At 48.4% G+C, this 25,582-nt stretch overlaps 1 protein-coding gene across 3 annotated transcripts; it reads right to left on the minus strand.

The window, feature by feature from the left end:
- Window positions 1-1,390: 1,390 nt before the first annotated feature.
- LOC117052859 (dnaJ homolog subfamily B member 2-like) lies at window positions 1,391-23,149 on the minus strand. Of its 3 annotated transcripts, XM_033160181.1 has the most exons (12): window positions 22,953-23,148; window positions 21,579-21,646; window positions 18,171-18,262; window positions 16,257-16,366; window positions 15,043-15,096; window positions 13,846-13,962; window positions 12,649-12,729; window positions 12,227-12,332; window positions 8,370-8,440; window positions 7,093-7,329; window positions 5,239-5,293; window positions 1,391-2,622 (listed from the first exon to the last, which is right to left on the minus strand). In XM_033160181.1, the coding sequence occupies exons 3-11, from the start codon at window positions 18,233-18,235 to the stop codon at window positions 5,265-5,267; spliced, it is 870 nt and encodes a 289-aa protein (XP_033016072.1). In that variant the 5' UTR covers window positions 18,236-18,262; window positions 21,579-21,646; window positions 22,953-23,148; the 3' UTR covers window positions 1,391-2,622; window positions 5,239-5,264. The 3 variants fall into 3 exon arrangements, with proteins under 3 accessions (XP_033016072.1, XP_033016088.1, XP_033016079.1); XM_033160197.1 differs by lacking the exon at window positions 5,239-5,293; XM_033160188.1 differs by lacking the exons at window positions 1,391-2,622; window positions 21,579-21,646 and having other exon boundaries at window positions 5,265-5,293; window positions 22,953-23,149.
- Between the last annotated feature and the right edge of the window lie 2,433 nt (window positions 23,150-25,582).

The following is a 25,582-nucleotide window of genomic DNA, read 5'->3' on the forward strand; positions in this document are numbered from 1 at the left end:
TGCCACCCTGCCCATGTTCTCCTGGAACAGGGGTTGCCAGTGTTGTGCCCTCCACATGCTGCTGGACAACTACAACTCCCAGGAGCCCTAGCTAGCATTGCAAATAGCCAGTTTGTGGTCTAGCAACTTCTGGAGGTTGACTGCCCTTGCTCTGGACACAGCCCTTAGTTAATGGGAAGTGGGTACTTTGACACACTTTGGAGGTTAGTCTGTGCCCTAATAAACATGGCTGGATGTGCCACAGAGCAATACAAGGGGCTCTGCGCTCAGACATGGAGTTAATACACCTTTCAAGGCAAGTTTTCCAAGGAGCCTCCTTTCTGTGTCCAGCCACTGTAAATGTGCCTGCTTCTACAAAGGTGAGAGGTGTAGACTCTGTGGGTGCACGTGTGCTCCTCATCTATACAGAATGCTGCTTTGTCCCTGTGCCATAATCGGGGGTAATATCCACGACAAGGCACTGCTAGGGAAGTCTATCTAATTAAACCATGTGGTCCTCCTGCCCCTTCCATCTCTTTCTCCTCACCCTCGATTTGGAGCAGCCCCCAAAAGGTCCCTAGGTCTATGACAGGTGAGAGTGGGGAAAGCGTAACAAGGCTTCTACCCCAATCACTCCTTTACCCTATGTCAGGCATGGCCAAACTTGGCCCACCAGCTGTTTTGGGACTACAACTCCCATCATCCCTAGCTAACAGGACCAGTGGTCAGGGACGATGGGAATTGTAGTCCTAAAACAGCTGGAGGGCCAAGTTTGGCCATGCCTGCCCCTATGTCTACTCCGTTACCCACAGCCTAGCAGCATTTCCCTCCTTTTCCAAAAAAGGGGGCGGGGTGCCCCTCTGGGAGAGATGGACCTATGCCTGCTCTTCCCCGCTGTGTTTCCCCCTCCACTTTCTCTCTGTGATGTTACGTACACCAAGAGACATTTATAGAGAATCTAATTTTGTATTTGATGTGAATAAAGTTTTTGTGTCGCGTTTGTGCAGCTGCAGCCCAGCCTACTCATGTTGTGTATCATCCAGAAGGGGTGGGGGGGTAGGGCAGCGCTATTCACGTTGTGGGCAGCAAAAGCTGCGGCCAAGTGTCCCAGCGCATGCCAGGCACACAGCGCGTTCACTGCCCTGAGCCGCTTCCTTGAAAGGGTAGGAATACAAAGGTGACTGCTTGCCTCAGCCTGAACATGGGAGGCCTTAAGTCCATGGTGGAGCATTTGCACTGCATGCACAAGGGTCTAGGTTCAATCCCCAGCATCTGGGAATTGGCTTGAGTCAACGCAGACAGCAGCCCCACCCCCAAGGGGACCCATTTATTTCCTTTCCTAGCTGGCACATGTCAGTATTTGTAACTGAGTTGAAGTACTTGATAGCAGTGATGAAGTTCTGACACAGCATTCATTGCAAATAAATTTATTGACAATGTTTTCCACTCTATATACCAGGCCAGTGCTTTGAATTACAAAACAGATCAATCTCAGTCCCGAGTCAAGAGATACAGTGAGCAGGGCTTCTGTTAACCCCAGCCCTGTTACCTTCTGGGAGAGGATTTCCTCCAAGGGATCGGGGAGAGAGAAAGGGAGAGCCCCACCCCTCTCATTCCTGGCATGAGAGGCCTATACTACACACCCACTCTCTCTGCAAGGCCTGGTCTGGAAAAGTGACATCCCTGCCGCTCTGAGGGAAAATTTGGTTTATAGCCCTTTGGCCCTAGAGCAGCCTCCCCCACCCTTGGGTCTGCAGGTGGCTGCTGGGAGTCCAACCCCTATTGCTCCCCATATGTTGATGGACTACCAGGCTGAGAAATGCTGCTGTGGAGGTGAGGGGGAATCTTTGGCTCTCTAGGTGCTGCTGAACTACAGCAGTTCCCATCAGGGCCGGTGGCCGGGGCTGTGGTCCAGCAATATCTGGAGGGCCAAAAGTTGCCCACAGCTGCTGTCGAGCACAAAGTCTTCTATGCACAGAAAGAGGGAGCTTCCCTGCGGCTAAAACCGGAAACCCTTCTCCCACAATTTCTGTCCCAACACCTCCGCACCTACCCATACCCACTCAGTCAACACTATAAACAGGAAGAGTGTTGTTGTGCTGCGGTCCAAAGAGTCCCTGCAAGAGCTAAAGAGGACCAGAAGGGCAACCTGCATCGGAAAGGCTTATCACTTCCTGTACCCACCACAGTTCACACAGCACCACCGTCTCCCTCATAACTTACTCATAAAATGGTCCAGCAGAAAAAAAGTCCATCGCACTCCTTTAGCCACGGTCCTCTCTTGCAAGGGAACAGGGCACCGGTGAAAAGGGACACAGGCAGTGCGGGGCTTGGGGATACCCCCGCCCAACCCCACCAATAGGTGCTGTTAACTAGGAGCAGCGGCATAGCTACAAGTACATTGTTGTTGTTGTTTTTTAAAAAAAGATGGGCTGCGCCGACCCCGACCCTTTTGAGCTACTGAGTGCTATAGGACACGCAGCAGAGAGCACTAGCGGGGAGGAAGTCACACCCTCGGAGCCTGCCCATCAATCGTTCCCCCAGGCAGGGCTCAGGGAGGGAACAGAAAGCGAAGTCCAGGCTTGAGTAGCCTTGTGCTAGAGGAGGCAATTCTCCCATGGCTCTTCCAGACTCAGAACACACCTGGGGAAACAAGCAAGGAGACAGGACAGGAGGGAGGGGAGAGGAGGAGGGAGAAAAACAGAGACACCGAGTGAATCAGACAGCAGTGAAAAGTGTTGTGACAGCAAGCAGAGCCTTGGGCTGTGCACTACATCATCCCACCCCCCCCCCCAGGAGGTCGGGCTTCGCCAAGCAGGAGTATGATTTGCAGTACTGAGAGGGAGTGGGGTGGAGGGGCTGGTGAGGGGCTCCAGCATCAAGGCACAGCTGCTGTGGACTCAGGATTAGCTATAAGGTCAAGAAAGAGCCACTGCCCTTTAACAAATCAGGGGAGGGAAAGGGTGCATCCGAGCATGCAAAATAAGGAACTGGAGCAGGTTGCTCTGCGGAACCATCACCTTCCCACCCATCCACTGTCTCCTGCCAGTTAAAGGATTAAACATTACATGAAAATATTCATCCTGCAAAGGCTTGGATGCAAATTGCTCATATGGAAGGGAAAGGGGAACCAGAGGTATGAAGACCTAGGGAGGGGGGAAACGAGGGAAAACTTTTTTTCCAATGTACAAAATCGGGGGAACTTGGGGGTGCGGTAGGTGCACATGTACCTCCTATGAAGTATTTGGAAGGAGTAGAATTCTTTTTTAAGACCTGGTTTTAGTTGCTCAAAATGTGTGGTTGGAAGATTTTTTTTTAAAAAAAAATGACCTACAGCTTTAGAGTATGACCATTCCTGTGGATACTGCAGTCATATGCAACACTCAGATCCAAGAAACTTTTCTGGACCAAGAGGTTGAGGGTGGGTGACTAAGTTGTGACCCTCTAAAACTTGCTGGACTCCAATTCTCATCAGCCTCACCCCGGGTGGTCAGGGGTGATGTGGCGTTGTGATTCAGCAACATCTGGAGGGCCACAGATGAGCCACTCCTGAGTGAGAGGCTGCTGCTTTCGTCTATGAGAGGATCTAAGTAGGCACAGGGAGAATGTGGGTTAGACACAGTGTTGTTCAACCTTGGGCCCCTGGATGTTGTTGAACTACAACTCCCATCATCCCCAGCCAGCTTAGCCAATGATCAGGCATGATGGGAGTTGTAGTCCAACATCACCTTGGGCTCCAAAGCTGAAGAGCACGGGGTTCAAACTGTGCTTATGGAGAAGTGGAGCCCAGGTTGTACACAGAGGAGAGGCAAACTCACCTTTTTTTTTGTTAATCCTTCCTACAAAAGGAGCTCAGAGCAGATTAAATGTGTTCTCTTTGTGGCCATACATATGGGCAATGTTCAACACCCAATTCTATATTAACCAGTGGAGCTCTTAGAGACCTTCACACAGAATAATAGAAAGGGACCACAAGGGTCATCTACTCCAACCCCCTGCAGTGCAGGAAAAACCCACGACCCTGAGATTAAGAGTCTCATGCTCTACCAACTGAGCTATGCAGTGCTTCTATAATGATGTGGTGAACTGGGGAGAGCACTGCAATTGAGGCTTATGAATTGAAGCAGTTTCTAGGCCCCACTTTGGCACAGCCACATGCTGAAGCCATGTCCTCACCTTGCCAACTGAATTATGTGAATCCGCCCAAGAAACTCTCGGATGCCCCTAGCTGATACAGCTGTGAGGGGATCCATCGCCCTCCTTCAAACATTACCCAGTGCAGGGATATATCAGGGCAAGGACTAATGAGGAATCTTGTAGCGTGGAATGTGCACACAAAGGCAAAGGAAGAGATTTGGGGCAGATCAATTCCCACAAACAAAATCACTAGGGCTGTGCATATTCCGTACTGCCAAACTAGGAGTGGACAACCCTTTGGGCCCCATCGGCCAGGTCTTTATCTCCTAACACCCCACAGGCCAACTCTGACCACCAGTCAATCATCTGATGATTCCACTTACCTGTCAAAGTTGACCCATGGGGGCGGTCTGCTTTGCCAACATGTTCGCCTCAGGAAATACACTGGCAAAGCAGCACCCAGCGGTACTGGAGAATTCTGAACAAGATTTATCCTCTCTCTCATCAGCTGATTGGGAGAGGGGGTTGCATCCTGCTGCTTTGGATGCACAACAACACATTGTTGGGGAACTGACATGTGCAGCCAACACAAAACAGCATCCCCTGCTCATCAGCTGATGTCAGCAGGTTGATAGGAGCATGGTTTGGGGGGGGAAGTGGCCTAATGGGCCTGAGGTTCATACACTCTGCTCCAAACCCAGAATAAAACACTGCAACCAACAAATCCAAGGTCTGTTGATATACTTAAACTGCACTTTCCTATCAACAAATATTTAAGCATTTTCAAAAATGCATTTGCCCCGCTGGCTCTACAAGCCAATTAACACCCCCTACAAAAAAAACAAACCTGTGGATATTTTGGAATCCAGGAACAGGTGACAGAAAAGAATGGAGGAAGGGAAAGCACATGGAAGTGACTGCATCTCAACAGCCAGAAACTCACTTTAAAAGATAGGCAGCCTTGTATGGCAAAATGGCAGGCTATGTAAGAAATACACACAGCTCTGCTATTATTATTATTTAAAAAAACAAAAAACAAACCACCCACCACCACCAACAGAACCACCCTGCAGATCTTTTGCCATTTCAACCAACTGGACAAAATGAACACTTGAGGGTTACCTGCAGAGAGGCAGCATGGAGGGGCATCAGACAGAGTATGCCTGTCCATCAGGGTCTGTGGCATGGGAAGCACAGGAGGGAGGGATGGGCAGGTGAGGAGACAAGCAGTGGCGGCGGCGGCAGCAGCAACAACAACAGCAGAGAGAGAGAGAAAGGGCACCAACAAGTTACATTCCTACATCGAGCATCCACCGAAGCCTTATCCAGGGCCTGCCACCGGGGGTTACATTAGACACAAAAGGGATCTGTGAGAGAAAGACGAGGGTGCAAAGCCTATCAGGCCCTGGGAAGCAGGGGTGGGGGAAAGGAGGAGGTTACAGCTGCAGGGAGTGGTGCAAGACGCCAGCGAGCAGGGTTTAGGGGCAGGCAAAAGCTGCAGGGGAAGATGGCATGCCCTTGCAAACTACAGGGCAGGGTAAGGGGAACCTCTGCGGCCATCCAGATCTTGCTCCCATCAGCCTCAGCCAAAAGTCTGGTATACTGGGAGTTGTGTTCCAGCACCATCTGGAGGAGCCACAGGTTCTCCACAGAGGTATAAGAAATGCCTATGTACCTACATGCGTTACGTCTCACACATTCCTCAGTCCCCAGGAAGTGCCGTTCAACTATATTGTCATGACAGACACAACTAATGTAGCCTGGTTCAGACCTCCCTGCGCACCCCCCCCCCGGTGGTACCTCCCCTCTCTTCCTCTGCACAGGAAGTTGGGTGCTCAAGTGATAGGGCCTAAGGCAGTTCCTACGTGAGTCTCCATGCCTAGCCTGCCCCCCCAAAAGGCTGAAAACGGGCAGCGCTGCCAAGTAAGCGGAAGAGAGCAGAGTCCTCTCTCAGAGCTGTGCCTTCTCTGACATCAACAGACCGCTCTGCTGCTAGCCACTGTAGGAGGGCCACCACCTTCAGCGCAGGTTTAGTTCTCACTAGCCCTTCGCATACGGGAGTTGTTTTGTTGCCCAGCCCCTCCCCCCAGTAGCAGTGGTCGGGGGATAAAGGCACAGGATCTGGTACCATTAATGGAGACGGGAGAGGAAGTTAGTGCAGGAAAGGCACTCGGATCCAGGGCAAATTTAGAGGATGGCCCTCAACATTGGGACGTAACAATAAATAATAATAATAATAATAATAATAATAATAATAATAATAAATATATATATATATCAGCTCTCCCAAATTGCTGATACAAAACCCTGGGGCGGAAGCAATGCATTCGCTTCCTTTAGTGCCCAGGGCAAGCAGTGACAGCCAAGAGCACAGCCCCTTCCCTCCCACCCCCACCCTCGTGGATCTATGCAGTACAGGAGAACAACAGGGACATACAGCCAAGCCATGCACTAGAGCTGCAAGGCAGACAGCGCAGCCTGAACTTGCTGAAGGCACCAGGGCTTTGCTGTGCATGAGCTGCCTGGGCCAACGCCTCTCCATGCCAAATTACACACACATACACACAGAGCTAACAGAATTTGCTCCTGCCCTTTACTCAGCAGCAGCGGCAGCAGCAGCAGTAGCACCTCCTCTTCTGACTGGGTGGGCCTTCGGGCGATTCTGCCAGTGACGCATCACGGCAGCCGGTCCTGACGGAACAACCCCCCGCTCCTCCATTGGCCAGGGTCCCAAGCGCACCAACCAATGAAAGCCCAGTCTCAGGCCGGCTCAGAGGAGGCTGCACTGCGCATCTTTCTTCTTCTTAGGGGAGGAGTCTTTGCCTCTGCCCTTTCCCCGTCCGCTCCCTCCCAGGGCCCCCGAGGGGGATTTAGAAGGGGGCTTGGACAGCCTGTCCGCCTGGCTGTCCGTGGCGTGGCTCCCCTGTGGCAACTGCGCTTTTCCAGGGGGCTGCTTTTTCGAGGGGCTTCTCGCACCTGCTCTGTGCTGGCCCTTGGCCTCCATTTCAGACAGGCTGTAGGCCATCGCCAGCTGCAGGTCCTCGTCGTCCTCGTCACTGTCGGTGTACAAGATCACAGGGGACGAACTGGGGGACGGGCGCTTCGGGGGCAGGTGCTGCGGCGCCGGCGAAGAAGGGGCTGGCTTGCGGCTTTGCACAGCTTGCTGGTCCCGCCGGCTCAGCTCCAGGCCGAGGGCCATGTCATCTGGAACACCTGAAAGGGAAGGGGTTGAGCCGGCAATTATCCAAAGAAGGCAAACGAAGTATACTCCCCCCCCCCCGTGATTGCTATGGCCTTGCCCAGAAAGGCCAAGCACCCTAGATGTGGGGTCCCCAACATGGTGCCGGTTGACACCACAGCATCCTCAGACACCTCCTTGGGGCCCACCAAGAGGCCTGCCAATTCCAAACAATATTTTTAATTGACTTGTGGGGGGCATGTAAGCTATTTTGCCTGAGTGTTGCCAGTTGTTGTGGTGCCCACAACGGTTTTTGAGATTTCCAAAACCACTCGAGATGGTTGAGGACTCCTGCCCCAGGATCTTCGGCTGGTGGGTAAGGGTTTGCCGCCTGGCCTAAAGACGGTTGCAACAGCTACGCTACCACCACAGAAATATATGCTTAGAAAAATAATAATAATGAAGAAGTTGGTCCCTGGGTGCATTTTTTTTTTAATTAAAGGCAAGATCTGGGTCTGAAAAAGTTGAAGGTGACTACCCAGGCAGCTTCTCTTCTCCAATATATGCACCACACTTTGTGGGTAATGGATGTCTTAAGGCCCAGGTGAAAACTTTCCTAGCTCTCCCGCAGCTCTCTCCCACTCCTCAGCCAACAGCCTGGCATATGCTATTATCACATTCATCTCTTATTTTACCTCTCTAAGCCGTTCCACCACAAGTCTGAAAAGCCCCCCTTCCTTCCTCCAGCCTATGTTTCCGAAAGAGGCCAGGAGCGCTGGGGAGATCCCTTCCAGCCCCCAAATGTCTCAGAAGTTGGCACGCAGGCATCCTACCGCTTGGTGGGAGGGCCCTTTTTTCACAAAGCTTTTCACAAGTTGTAGATTAAATGTCAGAGGCGCTCCATGGGGATGAGGGTCTATTACTTTCTCCGTCTCCCGGGAGACAGGTTGAGATCACACAGAAGGCAGCAGGCGTCCAGAGAAGCTCACGTTTCTGCTCTCAGCTGGAGAGAGCTGTGCACGGCTGACTACAGAGAAAAGAAACTCGGGATACCTCTCCCCTTTTAGTCCCTCACCATTAATTTGGATGGATTTCAGCTCCCCATTTTCTTCCACTTCCACCCTCTCCTGCCCATTTTCGATGATCCTGGAGAACAAGGGGGAAGGGGAGGGGATAGAAAAGTGAAATGACTTTGTGAAGAACACATAAAACTATGCAAAACCTTCCCCCAGCAATGTTGAACAGGAGAAAACACTAAGTTGCATGGCTACAAACATGTCTATTGTTAAGCCTTTGCTTACATTTTGGGTGCATGATTAATCCCGTAATAGCAACCACAGTTCTCTTACTACCACCCCTGTAATTATGCACCTGCTCGCTTTCGTTATATTTTTCAAAGACAAAAACCAAAAATTTATTTGAAGCTGCTCTTAAAATTTGTTTTTGAAGAAGAGAGACCAATAAATATATTTTGTTCTACAGATGAGGATTTTTGCACAAAAGCATCAACTTAAAATCTCATTTTTTTAATGTATTATGTCTTTTGTATTTTTTTATGAGGCCAGCCTCATTCTAAATTTGAGGGAAAGGTTTGGGGTGTAGAGAGGTCAGCATCTGTAGCGGATTTCTCACAGCCCCTCCTCCTCCCTTCAATTATCTGCCTCCGAGCCCCGTAAGGCCGTTACTAGGCTGGGGGAGGGCTGTAGGAACCCAAAGCATGACCAAATACACACCGGTACGCTGCCACCACTCCCTTGCTGTGAAGCCCGAGTAGAGGTGTCAGGGAGTCACACCTCCACCTTAATTATACAGGCTTCACGCCTTGGCCCACTTTACCGTGTAGCCCTAAGGATATTTCAGGAAACCTGGTAGGGTCCAAGCGGTCAGACGCTGGATTCAGCTTCGCTATTAACCAAAGGCAAAACAAGGCAACAGAACTATAATTCAAAAGTTTATTTAAAAAGAAAGAGATTAAAACAAGGTTACACGTTTCTTAGAAAAGAGTACAATCAAAAAATAAGAACGTTGTAAAATATAACTAACTACACATACTCACAAAAGGCTTGGTTAAAATAAAAGACAGTTGTTCTCGGCTATCCAGCACGAACACAGAGTGAGTTTTCCCGGGGCAGCTAGCCGCTTGCCCCCAGCTGAGAGTTACAGCCTCCTGGTCAAAACCAGCCACCGGTCTCTGACAATTAGCATCTCTAAACGCGGGGTTAATATACATAATGATCCCGCGTGGGGTTCCGATAATTATCCAACCCGATTTAAGCTTGACTACACATTCTCCATTTTTTTTTTATAGGAATTTATTGACATTTTTACTTATAACAACATACAACCTTAACCACACCTACATTTATACACATACAAAACAAATACAGTTACACATCTAATACAAGAATTGCCATGATTTTTCTTCTTAATTAGACATCTCAAAAAAAAAAAATTTTCTTTTTCCAATCTTGACAGTTGACTTCCCCTGCCTTTTCACCTTCGAGTTTATTTCCATAATCTACTTTTTAACCTCTTCATTTGAAAAATTAAACTTAATTATATATATAAAGTAAAACATTCATCTTAATCTTCATCTTAATCTTAATCATCTTAATCTATAAACTTAAACCACTTAAATTGACTTTATTTATACTACATCCTCATAAACCCTCACAAATCATCCTCATCAAATCTATCTCTTCTATCCTTTAAACTGCTGCTTATAACATAAAAACTTGAAATATCTCCTTTCATGTTCAAACAAATAATAAAACAAACTATTGTTGACAGTGTTCACCCTCCGATTTCAAAATACCATAACAGATTGCTTTAGATTTTACTTAAAGCTTCACCCCACACCCCCTCTGTCCATTATTCTTCTCCTGATGGCATCAGCACTGAACTTCCTTACAGCTTCCCTCTCCAAACGTCCACAGATCCGGGCACAGTCCAAAACTCTCCTTGCCACGAGCTCCGAGGTATCCATCTCTTCCTCTCTCAGCTTCTCCGGTTCTTTGTAACATTCCTTTTCTTCTTGTAAATGCCTTAATTCTCTGTCCCTGGCCCCCGAGCTCACACCTCGGGGACTGGATATAACAAATCTTGACATCGCCTTGGGGCTGCCACCCCCAAAAAGCGAATTTCTTCTCTGAAGTAGCTCACTCATTTCTTTCCATCTTTCCATCCACCCTCTCAGCTCTTTGGCAAGACTTTCTTCCAAAGTGTCAAAAGTTTTGTAAGCCTCCTCTGTGGGCAGTTGGTTCCATTTCAGACCCCCACACAAGACTTTGACTTTTCTACAAAGTAATTCCACATTCAGGGCAGTGAGCCTTTGTTCATCTGTTAGTCCAGAGTTCAATACCAGTTCAAGGACGAAGCCCAACATACTGGCAGAGGAGGAGGAAGTGGGTATCATATTTCTTCCCCTGTCTCTTTGTTCGTCGCCATTTTCCTAAGCTGGAGCGCAAACACTGCAACTTTATATGGAGATATTTTCCGCTAGTTAGCTTCCCCAAAAAAAAGTTTGCCAGTCTCATGTATCGATTTTAAATACTTTGTAACCAGTTCTGTGGCAGCAATCCCTCAAATTGGTTAATTTCTTAGGCTCGAAGGGAGGGAGGCAGGCTGCCTTTCTCCTTCCCCCCGGATCGTTCCAAAAACACGATTTCTGCCAAGATTATTTACTCACGACCACCGGGTTCCTTTAGCTCCATTCTTCACAGGTAGAACTTAGACGCTCACCGCGGGCTTTGCCGCCGCATTTACATCCCGGTTGGGGCATATCCCCGTAAGCCCGGCTCCGTTGTCCCTTCACCCCCACTCCCCCTTTACAGGAGGAGCAAGGGAAGGGTTCGGAGCCTCCGCGGGCGCAGCCGGGGAGCCCAGGGTGCGGGACGCTCTTCCCGCACCCCAACCGGAGCCGCGCGCTGCGGTAACGCGGCTCCTAACCCCCGGGATGGACAGGGCGCTTCGGACCCGAAGCAGCCCTCGACCACCCGACGAAAGTCAACATTCTCCAATCCCTAAGGACCTCAGGCATAATTCACAATTGTCAGGTAGTTAACACAGCTGCATGAATGTTAATTAACAGCATCTCCGGGTGTCTGTATACTCCCCAATTTTCCCAGCCTCGCTGTTTTTCTCTAATGGTCACTGTTTGATCTTTAACTCTCCCTCCCAGCTGGGCAAGGACACCACTTAGCGTAAATCTTGGTTTGGCTAGATAGCCCTTTAAGAAGGGTAAGAGGGGAGAGTTTATCTTAAAGGGAGCGCCAGGCACGGCAAGCAGGCTCGCATTCTCAAGATGCCACTTTTATTATACTTAGCAACCTCTAATTCACCTCGGAGAGGCCCACTCGCACTACAGCATCAATTCACAAATTTGACTTCTCCTGTACACTTTAACCTTTTCACTTAGGCTGTAGGACCGGGGGGGGGGGGGAGAGAGAGAGACAGAGACAGAGAGAGGTGTTAACCTGTACAATCCACCGTGAACACATGATCACCAGAGGGAGTGCAGTTTGTAAGTTACAAAGTTAAAAGGCAAGTAAACCTCTAACTCTCTGGGACAGCAACATGTGAGCAAGCTGCTAAAAGGTCTAAAATACCAGGGGCCAAGGGATTTCCCCAACTTGCTGCTGATAAGATGACAAGATAGATCTAGTGTGCGCTCTCTCTGTCACTCACACACACACACACACGTAAATAAGGAATGCATCCCCAATCTGGTACAGATTGTGTGGCTTTCCCCTCCCTTCACCTAGATGGACCAGATATCCTCCCCATAGCTTACTCTGTGCCTCATACGGATACAAGATAGCAGAAATGAGCAGGAGAGGAGGGCCAGAGAGAACAGAAAGAATGGGCTTGGTCATTCCCCAAGAGGGCCAGAAGACAGTAGGCAAATGGATTAAAACGTCCTCCTAAGCTTACCTCTTGGTAGTGATCCGCTTGCCGTTGATGAATCTGGTGGAGGTGGAGACAGAGCGGAAGCCCATCCCTGCATTCATAGCAGGACCAAGCCCCGGGGAGAAGAAGTCTGAAAGAGATAGTGCGCCAGAATAACTGACAAGGAAGGGTGCAGCTGGCACCAAGGCCAGGGGAGATGAGCCAGCAAAGGAAAAGAAATACCAGGCAGGAAAACTTTCCTTTGAGATTCCAAGGAGGGGCAAATAGGAGAAAGAATGTGGCCTTGCAAAAGTGGCCACCAGGTCACAGTGTGCAAAGCACAAAGTCCAAGGGAGAAGTCAACCCTACAGCAAGGGTCCAAGTGCAGTTGGAGCCAGGGCAGGGAACTGGAGGCCACAGCGAGGAGCAGGTGGGCAGCCAAATCCTTCCAGCTGTTCCTTCCTTACCTGGCGATGCTGCGAAGGGAGAGAAAAACGGCCCTGCCCCATGGTGTCGTGGTCCAGGTCGAAGGTCTGCAAATGGATCATCTGGGAAGAGGTCCAAAGAAGAGATCATCAGCCACTGCATTCCTCTGCAGGGAGACTCCTACTCAAAAGCGTGCAGATCCATACCCTTTGTTTTCTGGCCTATTATCTGCCCGCAGTTCTGATTCATGTATCTGCTGCTTCCTTCCACACAAAAGTTTTATTGCCTTGTCAGAGCCTCCCTGAGCTGCAAGAAACCGCCCAGTGCCAGGAGTGGGTGTGGACAGACACGGAGCTGATCCAATTGCATCACACAGAGGGGAGCATTTCCCTTCCCTAACACAGAAGTTCTAGATAAGCACGAGGTCTGTACTAAAGCCAGTGCCAACATTTGGCCCATCTCTAACTAGGAGGGATCTGGTTCCCCAGAAAGGATCTGGTTTCTTGTAATCTGGAAATGATCCAAAAATGAGGGGCTGTTCACTGTCTAAGACCCCCCTCCTCTCCCTTTACTCTCCTCAGCTGCACAAGGAGTTCTGGAGAATGTTCTGGCGTGGCTTTAAGGCTGTGGGTCCTCCAGATGCTGTTGGACTCCAACTCCCATCAGCACCAGGCACCATGTCCAATGGTGAGGGAAGAATGATGGGAACTGCAGTCCAGAAACACAAGGAGGGCAACAGGGTTACATTGTCAAAGCTAAGCGAGTCTCAGCCTCATGAATCCTGGATGGGAGACTGCACTGCTTAGTCACTCTGAGCTTCCTCACGAAGGAAATGAGATGCAAGTAGAATAAAGCAACACCAAGTTCACATAAGAAAACACCAACAGACCTGGCATAACCCAAACCACAACAGTAGCATGTAGGTCATAGAATTTCCTGTAGGATTGGGCAGCAGGGTGGAGCAGGGAATGAGTGACAATAACCCTACTGCACTCTCCACAGAAGTGCCCTATATGGTAAAGGGAAAACCCAGCCAGAGGAACTCTGGGCCTGACATAACCAGATAGCAATGATATTCTTCGTTACTAGTTCCTTCCATCTCTCAGGTACTGGTTGCCTTTGGGATATCACTGACTGTCCTCATAGTTCTGAAGCTCAGAGACAGCAAATAGGGTCTTCCCTCCCTACTCAGACAAAATCCCCTTGCAAAACAAATGAGGATCAAACCCAATGCACACCAAAAAAGTCAGCAAACGGATCGTGCCCTCCAAAGAAATCCCGGAAGACATCATGGGCGCTGCGGAAAGTGAAGGTGAATTCGGGTCCTGGGTGTGGTCTTGACCCGGAGGGCGCACCTGTGGGGGAAGCAGAGACCAAATGTGAACCTTTATTGTCCTCACACCAAGACACTGGCTTACTGTTTACCAAGGTTAAGGCTGTGGCACCCTGGAGCGCCTTGAATGATGGTCAGGGGTGCCGCGAGCAATGCTGGTTTCTGTCCCTCTTTTCTTCCCTCCCTTCTCTGGTGCCCTTTTGCATCTCTGCCTCCCAAAGGCTTGCACAGCTGTTTGTTGCAGCAGCAGCTCTGGCGACAAGCACCCAAGGCGAATGGTGCCTTTGGGGCTGGCCAGGGGGTGCTTCCCAGGCCCCTGTGGGACAGTGTGAGAAGGCACCTCTTTTTAGGGCAGGGGCAGCAGCTGCGGCTGCCCAGAGGGCTGCCAAGGAGAAGGGAGAGGAGGGAACACTCCACAAGGGAGGGTGTTTAAAAAGGGGTGAGATGCTGTCAGTTCTGCAGGCAAGGGGTGACATAACTGGGCTCCTGAGCTCCACAGGGGTGCCGCAGAAAGAATGTAGCTGGTCAAGGGAGCCGTGGACTCAGAAAGGTTGAAAACCTCTGGCTTAGGGGTACTGGATAACTAAAATCATTTACATCCAAGGCCCAGCAAACCTGCAGCCTGCCAGCCAGCCATGCCTTGTTACGTCTGCAGCCCCTGGAAATAGTTTAATCAAGCACTGATTCATGGGTCAAAAGCCACCAAAGGGCTACAGAGCTGGACAAACCCATTTTACAGAACAGAAAAACAAAACTTAAGAATCCCAGAAAAAGGCTGTTTGGGCCATGAAAGGCCTAACTGCGCCACAGCTGCTTTGGTTTGAAACTGACAAGGCAGCCAAGGCCTCAGTAATATTCTGCTCCCAAAGAAGTTACCCAACTCTGCAAATTTATCCCAGGAAATTGCTCCCTGTGAAAGTCACTCAATCACAACAGCTAAAGTAGCTAATGCAGAAGGCCTGTGTGTTTCTGAGCTGGACATAAGCTATCTATTGCCGTCTTTGTTCTCGCCCTCTCGGCAATGCAGAAATCTGCTTTGAAACTGATCCTGGTTTTTGATGATATTTGTCAGGATAACCCAGATCCTGACCAAGCTCCTTACCTTGACCCATGAGCCCATCTTTGCCATATCGGTCATAGACTTCACGCTTGCTCTCTGAAATCAGAAAGCACCAGGGTTAGATAGCTGCCCACAAAAAAGAGGTGAGGCTCAAGAGGAAGTGTCTGCCATTGACTTAGTTGGGACACAGTTGCCACACACACACATGATCTGCGGGGCAGGGAATGTCACTAAGTCCTTGCCTTGTCTACCCAAAGCTAGTCCTACCTGGGTTAATAATTAGTAGTAATTTGCATAGCATGCTCAGGAAACATTGCATTATTTCACAAAAACTTGCAACAACTGTGAAAAGTCAGCCAGCAAAATTGGGATCATACTACACAGCTAGGAGCTGAGAGAGAGAACAGTTAATAAAAGGCTCTCATTTCAAAGGAAGCCCAGTCTTCCTCAGGTAGCCTGTCCTAATGGCCAATTGTCCCACGAGGCTTAGGTGGGTGCTCTCGACTTTACCTCTCAGCTTCTAGTTCTACTAGATGGGATGGGAAACCTTTTCGGCTCCAGAGGCCAGACACTGGAGGTTTGGCCACAGGGCCCAATTTGACAGGTGGACAGAACACACAACATAACGATGGCATCATGGGTCTGACAGGAAGGTGGGGCTGACACCTGTCAAAATTCTTCCCGGAGCTTTGGGAAAGTCATTCCACGCTTCCACTTTAAACACAATGTGGGAGGTTTAAAAGAGGAATCGTAGAATTGAGGTGTTGGAAGGGACGCCGAGGGTCATCTAGTCCAACCCCCTGCAATGCAGGAATCTCAGTTAAAGCATCCATGACAGATGGCCATCCAACCTCTGCTTAAAAACCTCCAAGGAAAACAGGAACATGAAGAGACTTGCAACGCACCCTTCGAAGCAGCCTCCACCCACTCATTTAAAGGCGTCTCCAAAGGGCACTTTTGCTAAGTGCTTTAAGATGCCTTCACTTGCTAGTGCTCTGCATCTGCTTCAAAAAACACGCCTCTTTTTCTCCCTTCTCTGCTTCATTTTATTTTGGTAAGTATCTTGATGGCCACAGGTCCCACATCTGCACCTTAACCCTGTGAATAAAACTCTGTGCTCCTCCTCTTTTCCCTTCTCTTACAAGGAGCAGGAAACCTCCTCAGTCTCCAGAAACAGCCCACAACCAGGGCCAAGACCCTACATGAACCAAAAAAGTCTGAGGGAAAGAAAGGGGGAGGAGAGAGTCGATGCTTACTGTCCGACAGCACTTCGTAGGCTTCTGCTATCTCCTTGAACTTCTGCTCAGCATGTTCCTTGTTATCTGGGTTTTTATCCGGATGCCACTGCAAGGCTTTCTTCCTGTACCTGTTTGACAACAAGACAACCATGATAGCTTGGTTGGTGTATATTCTTATAGGCCCTGACAAGAACCAAGCCCACAGACAACTTCTCTCTCCCCTCCACACACACACACCGGTCACACACTGGCCTACACATTCACTCCCTTGTAGTTAGCAGCAACCCTACACACACCCCTTTCTGCTTATGTGGACATTCTGCTTCTGTGGGAAGGGAGTTTCAACATGTGGGACTAAATGATCCTTGTTTGTTTCCAGGTGAAACTAGATTCCCCTCTCTTCCCACAGGAGCTGACAGCAGCTGATGGCCATAGCAGATGAAGCTCTAGCTCAACCAAGAGTGGTCATCGGTCATTGTTCTGCCATCTGTCCTCCACGAGGGGGCACTTCACTCCCACAGTAGCACAAAACCCACAAAATTAAAGGTGAAAGCCAATTTACCGTTCCTTGGCTTTTCAAAGGCAAGTAGATTGCTGCACTTCCAAAACATGATCCATAGAGTCTCTTTCACACAGGAAGAGCAGGCAAGAAGCCTGGAGATTTGCTCACCTGATAACTTGCTTCATGGGAGGCTGAGGAACAAGGGTTTCTACAATACCTCTCTCCTGTTACATGTGTGCTGCTACCTTAGGGCACCTCCAGCTTGCACTAACACAAGGAGCAGAGTGGAGACATTCCCGTAAGGGGAAATTTTGGGCCAAAAGGCTCTTGGATCCTACAGCTTTCATTATACTGCAATGCCACAAAGATCTCCTGGCACAGCACTAAGTGTCGACACATTCTCCCTCTGTTCGTTCTTGTGCAAGGGGGCACACCCAAGTTGTCCACCTCTGGAGTGCAGACCTCCCTGTGCCCATTCCAAAAACAAAAGCAGCCCATCCCTCTCCCATTCAATTATCTTCATGTAAGGTGGGTTAAAAACAGTAATTTTGCACGAAAAAGGCTCTTCTGATTTTTTTTTTTTAAAAGTTTTACTTCTAGTAGGTTTCTCATTTAAAAATCAAATCAAATCTGAATCTTCACACAAGCTGCACAAGCAAAGGTTTTGGATCAACCTCCTTGAATCAGTCTCCAAGGCACCATTTAATAGCACATCAGCATGCTTTAACAGTTATGGCAACCAATCAGCATTTGCTTTGGTTTTTGGAAAATATACAAAATGTAGTTTGGAAACTGAATTTAAATACTTATGTTGATTTGTTTGCTTGGCAATCTAAAGCCTCCTTTTTATATGCTGTAGTATTCCTACAGGCAGAAAATTTGTGAACGTTAATTAGGGAGTGGAGGGAAATCAGACAAACATAATATAAATCAGCCCTCAATTGAGGAGTCGCAGGAAAAGTGAATTTTCAGTATTTGGCAACTAAGTACCTACATAACAGCCCAGAGCTAGAAAAGATTCTCAGATCAAGTACATTAGACCTGAAACTAGTAGCTACCAGGTTCTCCACAGGAAAACTAGGAGCTCGAGTGGAACCAAAAGATGGAAGCAGAAAGGAAAAAACCCAAAGCACTGGGAAAATGCAGTGTCCAAGGCTAATCAGAGTCCAAGGCAAAGTTGGCAATACAACTTACTGCCACATAACCACCCTGTATCCCCTAACACTGGGAAACGCAGTGTTCTGAGTGCTCACTATTCTTGACACAAACTTAAACAGGCTGCCCTCCACTAAACTGTGGCTGGGTACACTGTGCCACCACTTCCACATCTCACAGTCACACTCATAACCACCACACCAGGCACTAGGTTACAAAAAGGTACCTTCCAGCAGTCAGTAGCCTAAGTCAGAAATGGAGAGAATGCAACTTACGCCTTCTTGATGTCATCCGGTGAGGCGCCACGGGGCACCCCCAGCACTTCATAGTAATCCACCATGGTGCCCAAATGTGCTACGCTGCAAACCTAAAGTAAGAGGGAAAGGTTAGTATAGCACACCTCTGCTGGGCATTGCCCAAGCTAACACCATCCAAATTATAATAGCCCTCCCACCCACCCTTTATCGCCAGTCAGAAACTACAACGGAAAGGTTGTGTCAAGAGTCTTGTAGTAACACATCGAAAGGGTTCACGGATACACCCAGACCAAGATCTTTGACATTCTTGAGCACTTAAAACAACCAGTACAACTGCAGCAAGGAAGGGTGCACAACTCTAATGTGAGAAAAACTGAATCCATCAGGTGTAGCCAACCAAGGATCAGCTGCTCTGGCAAAGTCAGGAATGTCTGGAAAAGGGACTCCTGTGAGCTGCCAGAAAACACCACATCCTAACAGTGTCCTCTTTCTTTCCAAGCTGCTTCACACATGATGGACATTAGTTGATTCGCAGCTATTTTGATCATGTGTAACAGTGATATTCCCAATGGCACGAGAACCATACTTTCTTCTCCTATACACACCTTGACTATACACATCATAAGAAATCAGTGCTTATCAAAAAAAAAACAAATACATCCAAGCCTAGACAAATGGATAAAAAGCAACAGGTTTGGCTTTTGCACATTCTAAGGAAAATAATAGGGGACGTGAAAGATCCACATATGTACTTGCACTGTAAATAAATGTTCAGTCATTTAAAGAGAAGGAAGAGGGATCTAAAAAGTGCATAGAGGTGTGAACATGCAGGGAGGGTGGGAATGCCTTCTCCTCTCCCCCCTCTCTCTCTAACACTGGGGTGTGGGCAGGGAAGCTCCTATGCAATAGTTTCATTTTTTGAATGAGTGAAATGCTTAAGCTTCTACCCACTCAAAACGTATATTGCAAAGATTTCTATGTAGGACAATCTACATCATTAGAGAATGAAGTGTATGCTTTGGATGTATACAACACTCAGATACAAGCTGCATTTCCACACCTAGAGGGTGCTGTCATCTTTTATGAAAGGGCCTTCCCTGCTGGTGAATTGCTGCTAATCTTTTGGTGACATCTGATCTAGTTTGGAGAAACTAGAAGCAACTAGCCTATGTGTACTGTCCTTTTGACCTGGTCCCAATCTTTTAACTGTGCCACAGACTTCCAGCTACAGATATAACAGTGCAAACCTTTGCATATCTACTCAGACCTAAGTACCATTGTTTAAGGAGACTTAAAGGTAAAGGGACCCCTGACCATTAGGTCCAGTCGTGGACGACTCTGGGGTTGCGGTGCTCATCTCGTGTTACTGGCTGAGGGAGCTGGCGTACAGCTTTCGGGTCATGTGGCCAGCATGACTAAGCCACTTCTGGTGAACCAGAGCAGCGCACGGAAACGCCGTTTACCTTCCCGCTGGAGTGGTACCTATTTATCTACTTGCACTTTGACGTGCTTTCAAACTGCTAGGTGGGCAGGAGCTGGGACCGAGCAATGGCAGCTCACCCCGTCACGGGGATTCAAACCGCCGACCTTCTGATCAGCAAGCCCTAGGCTCTGTGGTTTAACCCACAGCACCACCAAGTAAATGCAAACAGGAATCCAGCCTAAGGTTTTTGAAGCTGCAATCCTAAGTGTGGGAATAAACAAGGCTAAACTAGAGTAGGCATTACGAAATACAGTATGCATAAAATTCCTCTGTACATTTCATAAATACATCAAATAGCGAAATTTTGTATGCAAAGTTATTAAATCATGTATTTTATGTTACAAAAGCAGTAAAACACATTTCAGCTTGAGAAGGTAGCATTGCATATTTCCCCTAAAAGTGGAAATAAAAACTAGATTGTCTGGAAGACTTATTCTCATACCAAATGCCTCTCTTTATCTTTCACATTTACAACAAAAGCAGTGTAAGAGAAGCTTGATAGTCACAAAGGAAACTGCTCTTTGTGGCTTAGAGTTGCAACCTGGATCTATAATTGCCATGACCTGGTGCTGCTGCTTTTGAAACAACTACTCTGCATAAACATTAGTTAGATGGGTGACACTCCCTCTCATTGAAAAGTCTCTTCTTCCAGGATAGATAGATGGAAAGACAGCTGGTTTTACAGGAATCACCTTAGGATGCTTATTGCTAAACCCATTCCCACATGGAAGTAGAATAGGGTGGTGCTCAAAAGAAAGCTTCTGAATGGCCCCTGCTTGGTTGCATCAGGATTTAAGGGAAGTTGTTCCAATTCCAAAACTCCTCCTACAAAACTACAAGTGCATAGCAATCCTGGCCCATGCCTCCTGAAGCCCAGACAGGTTTAGCAGCCCATGCTACTAAACTGTCTGCTGGTTGGAGCCTTAGGCCAGATTCATATATGAAAAGTACTGCTTAAAATACAAGAAATGTTGCTTGTCTCCATATAGGAAGCTGCTTGGGTTATGTCAACCACAGACAGCGGATGAAATTGCCTCCAGCCAGCAAAGAGTTGCTTTGCAACCTAAAAGACCCATGGTGTGGAGATGCATCCACAACACCACACTACACTGTTGCTTGCACTATGGTTTTGGATCGTCAAGCAAAACAGGGGGCGGGGGTGGAATCTGTGAGCCTCCAGATACCCCCAATGTCTATCATCCCTGACCATCCCTTGCCATGGAGCCTATGAATCTGGGATCCATGGGGAAACTCTCCTACCCAAAGGCAACACTGAACAAGCACCTGAGCTGACCCAGGCCCAGTGCACCCAAAAGGATACTACTGGCCCATTGCCTTCCTCATTAAGTATCTTTATGCATTAAGCGGTTTAGTGGCCATTAAGTTTTTAAGAGATTAGGAGGCTGCAGGAGTAGCAAGAATAGCTACTGCAACAACACTAAGGCAGCAAAACAACCAAGGAGGGTTTTCTGTCTCACAGTCTTGCAGCCCAGTTCTGAAGCTCAGCTTTGCCTGCTGACCTGCAGATCATTGCTTACCTGTTTGGATCATATGAATGGATGCTCGGGCATTTAACTCACAAGGAGAACTTCTGCAGTCTAGTTGCTATATGAATGATAATAAATGAACTCACAATCCCACGCTCTTTGCAGTTATAATGCAAAGATGTTCACTCTGTGGGGCTGTTTGTTTTTTTAATGCTGACACTCATCAGCGCTGACTCCTTTGAGCTCTTCAGTCTTGGGTTTTCAATTTATCAGGTTCATGATACACCACTTCCTGTTGACATTTCCCTTGTGGATCATCCACTCTTCTGTCAACATGTCCTCCAAAATATAAACAAAATTGGAAGCTGGTGTGGAGATGACAGGGTGCCCCTTCACTTGATATCCTTCTCTGAGTTGGGTTCTGCCTAAACTCTTTGACAGGGGTACCTTCCTTACCTCTACTTTGCTGGAGTAGAAGAGGCAGAGAAGGCTTTTGCAATAGGGTGGTTTTCTTTTCTCCTCCTCTAGGAAAGAAGCAGAAAGACTCCACCTTAACATTGTTACACTAACCCCATTTCCACATTAAAAATATTTCCCTTCTGCCCCCCCTCCCCAAAGTTATGCAGAGACTGTGGGGCTTTTGGTGTTTGAATCAAATTTAATCTGAATAAAACCGTCACCAACTCCCTGCCTAGTCAGTTTGCCCTTGCTCATCCCATCAAGCTGATCTTTTAAAACAACAACTCCTTCTCTAAGGAGCTTCCACCGCCCCTTCCCATTGATCTCAACCCGCTGGTAGAATCCTACAATTTTGTTTGCAGCAGCCTGCAATCAGGGACAGGCCTTCTCCCGAGCTCTCCTAGAAAGCGTGAGGGCTTTTGTTGCCGTTTCCCGGCGAAAATGCTTATTTGTCCCTCGCGGGGCTGGCTCTGGGCCCTCGCCTCTCCCTTTGTTTTGCGGTGCGCCACCGGATCAAAAAACAAGCACAACATCCGGCCGGTGCGAGGGACTGATCGCGTTTCAGCTTCTCGACTGTTCCAACAGCGCCTTTCCCCTAAGCACCCATTTTCCTGCCGGCAGGAAAAAAACAACCAACACGCATTCCGTGCAGGGCAGCACCGGCGGGTTGCAAACGCCTCTTTTTCTGACGGCATTTTGGGTGGGGAAGAAACAGGCATGCCTAAAACTACCCACAGCCTCCCGGATCTTAAACCCTATTTTTGGACAGCGCGTTAGTTACAGCGGAACGAAACTCAGCTGCTCTCTCCGCGTAACGTACACACACACACACACACGCAACGCCCACCCGACACAAGAGCGTGACTTGAAAGCGGAGAGAACAGGGGTGCATGCCACCCTTTGACCCTTCAGTCCTGCTAGATGCGGGTACGACAAGGCGATAGCAAAGGAACGAAATTGTTGTTTTTATTTATTATTCGTTGAATTTATATACCGCCCTTCGGCCGATGATCACAAGTGCGGTTTACAGTGCAAGACACGAAATAGGAAAAACAATACCCTCCCACCCACCCCTATAGGGATAAAGCGGTTTTAAAATCGTATTGACAGCAAGCGCAACTTCGAAACAGTTCTGCTTGTCAGAGCTACTAGACTCTCGTCGGTGGGTCGGCAGACAGCCTCTCTCAGGGAATCTGCCAGCTGCTCCACATTCCTATCCCGGGGATCCTAGAATTTAAGATCTGCATCTCCAGATCCCTTCATGCGGCCGCTCTCCCCTGGCCGTCATCTGCCTCGCTTTTGTTTTATTGCAATGGCACCCGATGCCCCGAGAAACAAGCGGGCAACAGGCAAGCCAGCAAGCAATCGTACCTCAACGCCGGAGGAGGCTCCGTCCGGACTGCACCATGCTCCGCAGCTCCGCAGCCCCGCTCGCTTGGGACGCGAGTCTTTCGCCGCTCTCGCCTCCTGCTGCGGCTGTCAAGGGAAGAGCGGAGGAGGGCCCCGGCCTGCAAGCCCCAGCTCGGCCCCGGGGACTGGCGCCGGCGCCGGCCAATGGAACGCGCGGCTCCATTGTGACGTCGAACCCTGCACTCTGAACCGGTGAGGTAAGGCAAGGCGGCCGCGGCCAGCAGCTGCTCGAGACTCCGTTGGAATTCTCTGGAGCGCGCTTGCGACGGGCGGTCCGTCCGTGGATCCCCACGCGGATGTGCGCGGCGACTCCGGGACGCCGACGGAACCCCTTGAAAGCCCTTTACGCCGCCGGGGAATGCCACCCCCCTTTGTGGGTGGAAACATCTCGCAGCATTTCGGACTGCAACGCGTGCAGGACGCACTCTTACCTGGGAGAAAGGCTCGTCGAACTGCCTGGGGCTGACTTCAGAGTAGACACGTCTAGAGTTACACTGTCAGGCAGCCCTGGGTCTCAGGTTGCAGCTTTTCTCTCTGAACCTGATGCTCAGTGCTACATGGATTTCATTCCCACTAGTGTTTGTTTAATAATAATAATAATAATAATAATAATAATAAATTAAACTCCTTCTGTACTAGTGCCACATTACCCCCCTTCCTTGCATATAGGGTAGCAGATAAACAACAAAAATACCCATGAAAAGAAAAACAGATTTAACAGCAAAATAATATAAATACAACACAAGGAGCTTTCAGTGATCAAGTCAAAAGATTAAAAACAAATCATGAGTAAATGAACTGGGTGCAACTGTGAAATTCTAAAATTATAAATGATGTATAAAAACACAAGTTACCTCACACAACAAAGGAAATGGGAGGTCTTGCCCGTTTACAGACACCTACAAAAACAAAGTTTTCCTTTTCCAAAGGAGAGGAAAGCAATGTTTGGCACCAGCTTGGCTGCAGGAGTTGCCAGGAGGAGGTGTACAAGAGCCTTAGGGACTACTCCATAATTGTGTAGGGTTTACTCCTTAGCCTTTTCTTCTCCCAAAGATGTCCCACAAGGCAGCCTCATAAAGAGCCTAGTAAAGGTAATTGCCCCAATATGGATGCTCCGTGGGTGTGGGTGTGATAATCTCCAGATGTGTCTTACACCATAAATTTCTTGTTTTAGAAAGTAAGGACTTGTGTGAAATGGTGTGTGAGGGAGGTGAGGTGGGTAGTTGGCTGCAAGCTCTGACAACATTAGCACAACATGGGGGTGGCAGGTCAGCTGAGAAAATACCAGAACATAGATTGTTGTTATAAACTGGTGGGTGGTAGCGGTAGCACAACTGAGACATGATGTAGCAATTTAGAACAGGCAGGGTGGAAGGCAGAAGCCAGCTGCAGTGACTCAGCATTAGGGGAATATTGCTGCTATAGAAGCTTGTCAGCCAGGTCTCCACCAGGATCCTAAAGCCTGAGACTCAAGAGGTGGGTCTTGGTGATGTCACAGGGTTACCTAGTCTTCAAAAACAACAATAAGAATCTGATAATTGGCATGGGCATGGGTGTATGGCCCCAGAATGAATGGGCCGAATTTTGCAGTAAAAGAAGGAGCTAGAGATGTGAAAGATCAGAAAGGGGGGGGGGGGGGCAAATAAGGAAACACTTGGTTTTGCAATAGGGGATGAAAGAGAGAGGGAATGGAAAACCTCTTATGAATGATGAGTAAGAGACCTTTTATAACACTATCCCTCAATTCCATATGCTTCTCAGCTAGTCCTGTGTGCTGTTTGTAACTGGTGGTGCTAGATACACAAATCACATGAGTAATAGTTACCACAGGCAGGCGGTATTTGCTAGCTAGTTAACACACATAGAAGAAACCACCCTGGCAGAAGGCCTTGATGCCAATTCCCCAGTGTGTGTTACTCACCCCCAATGGATGGAAGCCACAAAAATGAGTGCTTTCCTAGTGAACACCCAAAGTCATAAGGAATTACTGGATGCACGGGGAATTCCATGTTCTTACAGTAATCCAGAAAAATTGGTAAGGCTGTGCATCAAATCAATAGGACAGTGTCAGGGTAGAGGTTTAAATCATCCTGACTTTTTTTTTTAATTGCTTATGCTTAATGCTTAGCAATGCTAAATTGGTTAATATTTTAAAAATTAGCATATTCAAAAAGGTTGTTGTCTTTCTCTGTGTGTGTGTGAGAGAATAGTGGTCAATGTAGAGAGACTGTAACAGTGTCATTACCTGGCAAGTCTGCACGTGTTTTTGCAAAGGGTAGAAACTTGCTTACGGTATTTTAAAACAAATGAAATGGGGGGCGGGGGATGACAGGGTGTCTTAAGGTGCTATGGGAGGGACCAGAGTCTGCTCTTGGTGCCATGTTCCTAACTTTGTGGTAAGATCCTAACAGTTTATATATTTATCAAAGCAGCGCCCCATCACAGGACCTATGCAGTGGGATATTAATCTGTGTGGGTGTCCTGCTTCTAAGAACTGCCTCCAGGTTCCTCACCCTACTAGCATACACCTTTTCCAGGTGTCATTATCTTCACTCAAGGGAATGATGCAGAGCAGGTGTTGACCACAACTC

Source organism: Lacerta agilis, chromosome 1 (assembly GCF_009819535.1).
Source record: "Lacerta agilis isolate rLacAgi1 chromosome 1, rLacAgi1.pri, whole genome shotgun sequence".
In the NCBI taxonomy this organism is placed as follows: domain Eukaryota; kingdom Metazoa; phylum Chordata; class Lepidosauria; order Squamata; family Lacertidae; genus Lacerta; species Lacerta agilis.

What these genes read in the sequence shown, in the direction of transcription:
- LOC117052859 (XM_033160181.1), bottom strand. Translation starts at nt 18,235, where the DNA reads ATGGTGGATTACTATGAAGTGCTGGGGGTGCCCCGTGGCGCCTCACCG. An exon ending in AGATGGGCTCATGGGTCAAG is followed by an intron (nt 13,963 to 15,042) that starts GTAAGGAGCTTG and finishes CTTCCCCCACAG; the next exon opens with GTGCGCCCTCCGGGTCAAGA. An exon ending in CAAGGGCCAGCACAGAGCAG is followed by an intron (nt 5,294 to 7,092) that starts GTGCGAGAAGCC and finishes CCCATGCCACAG; the next exon opens with ACCCTGATGGACAGGCATAC.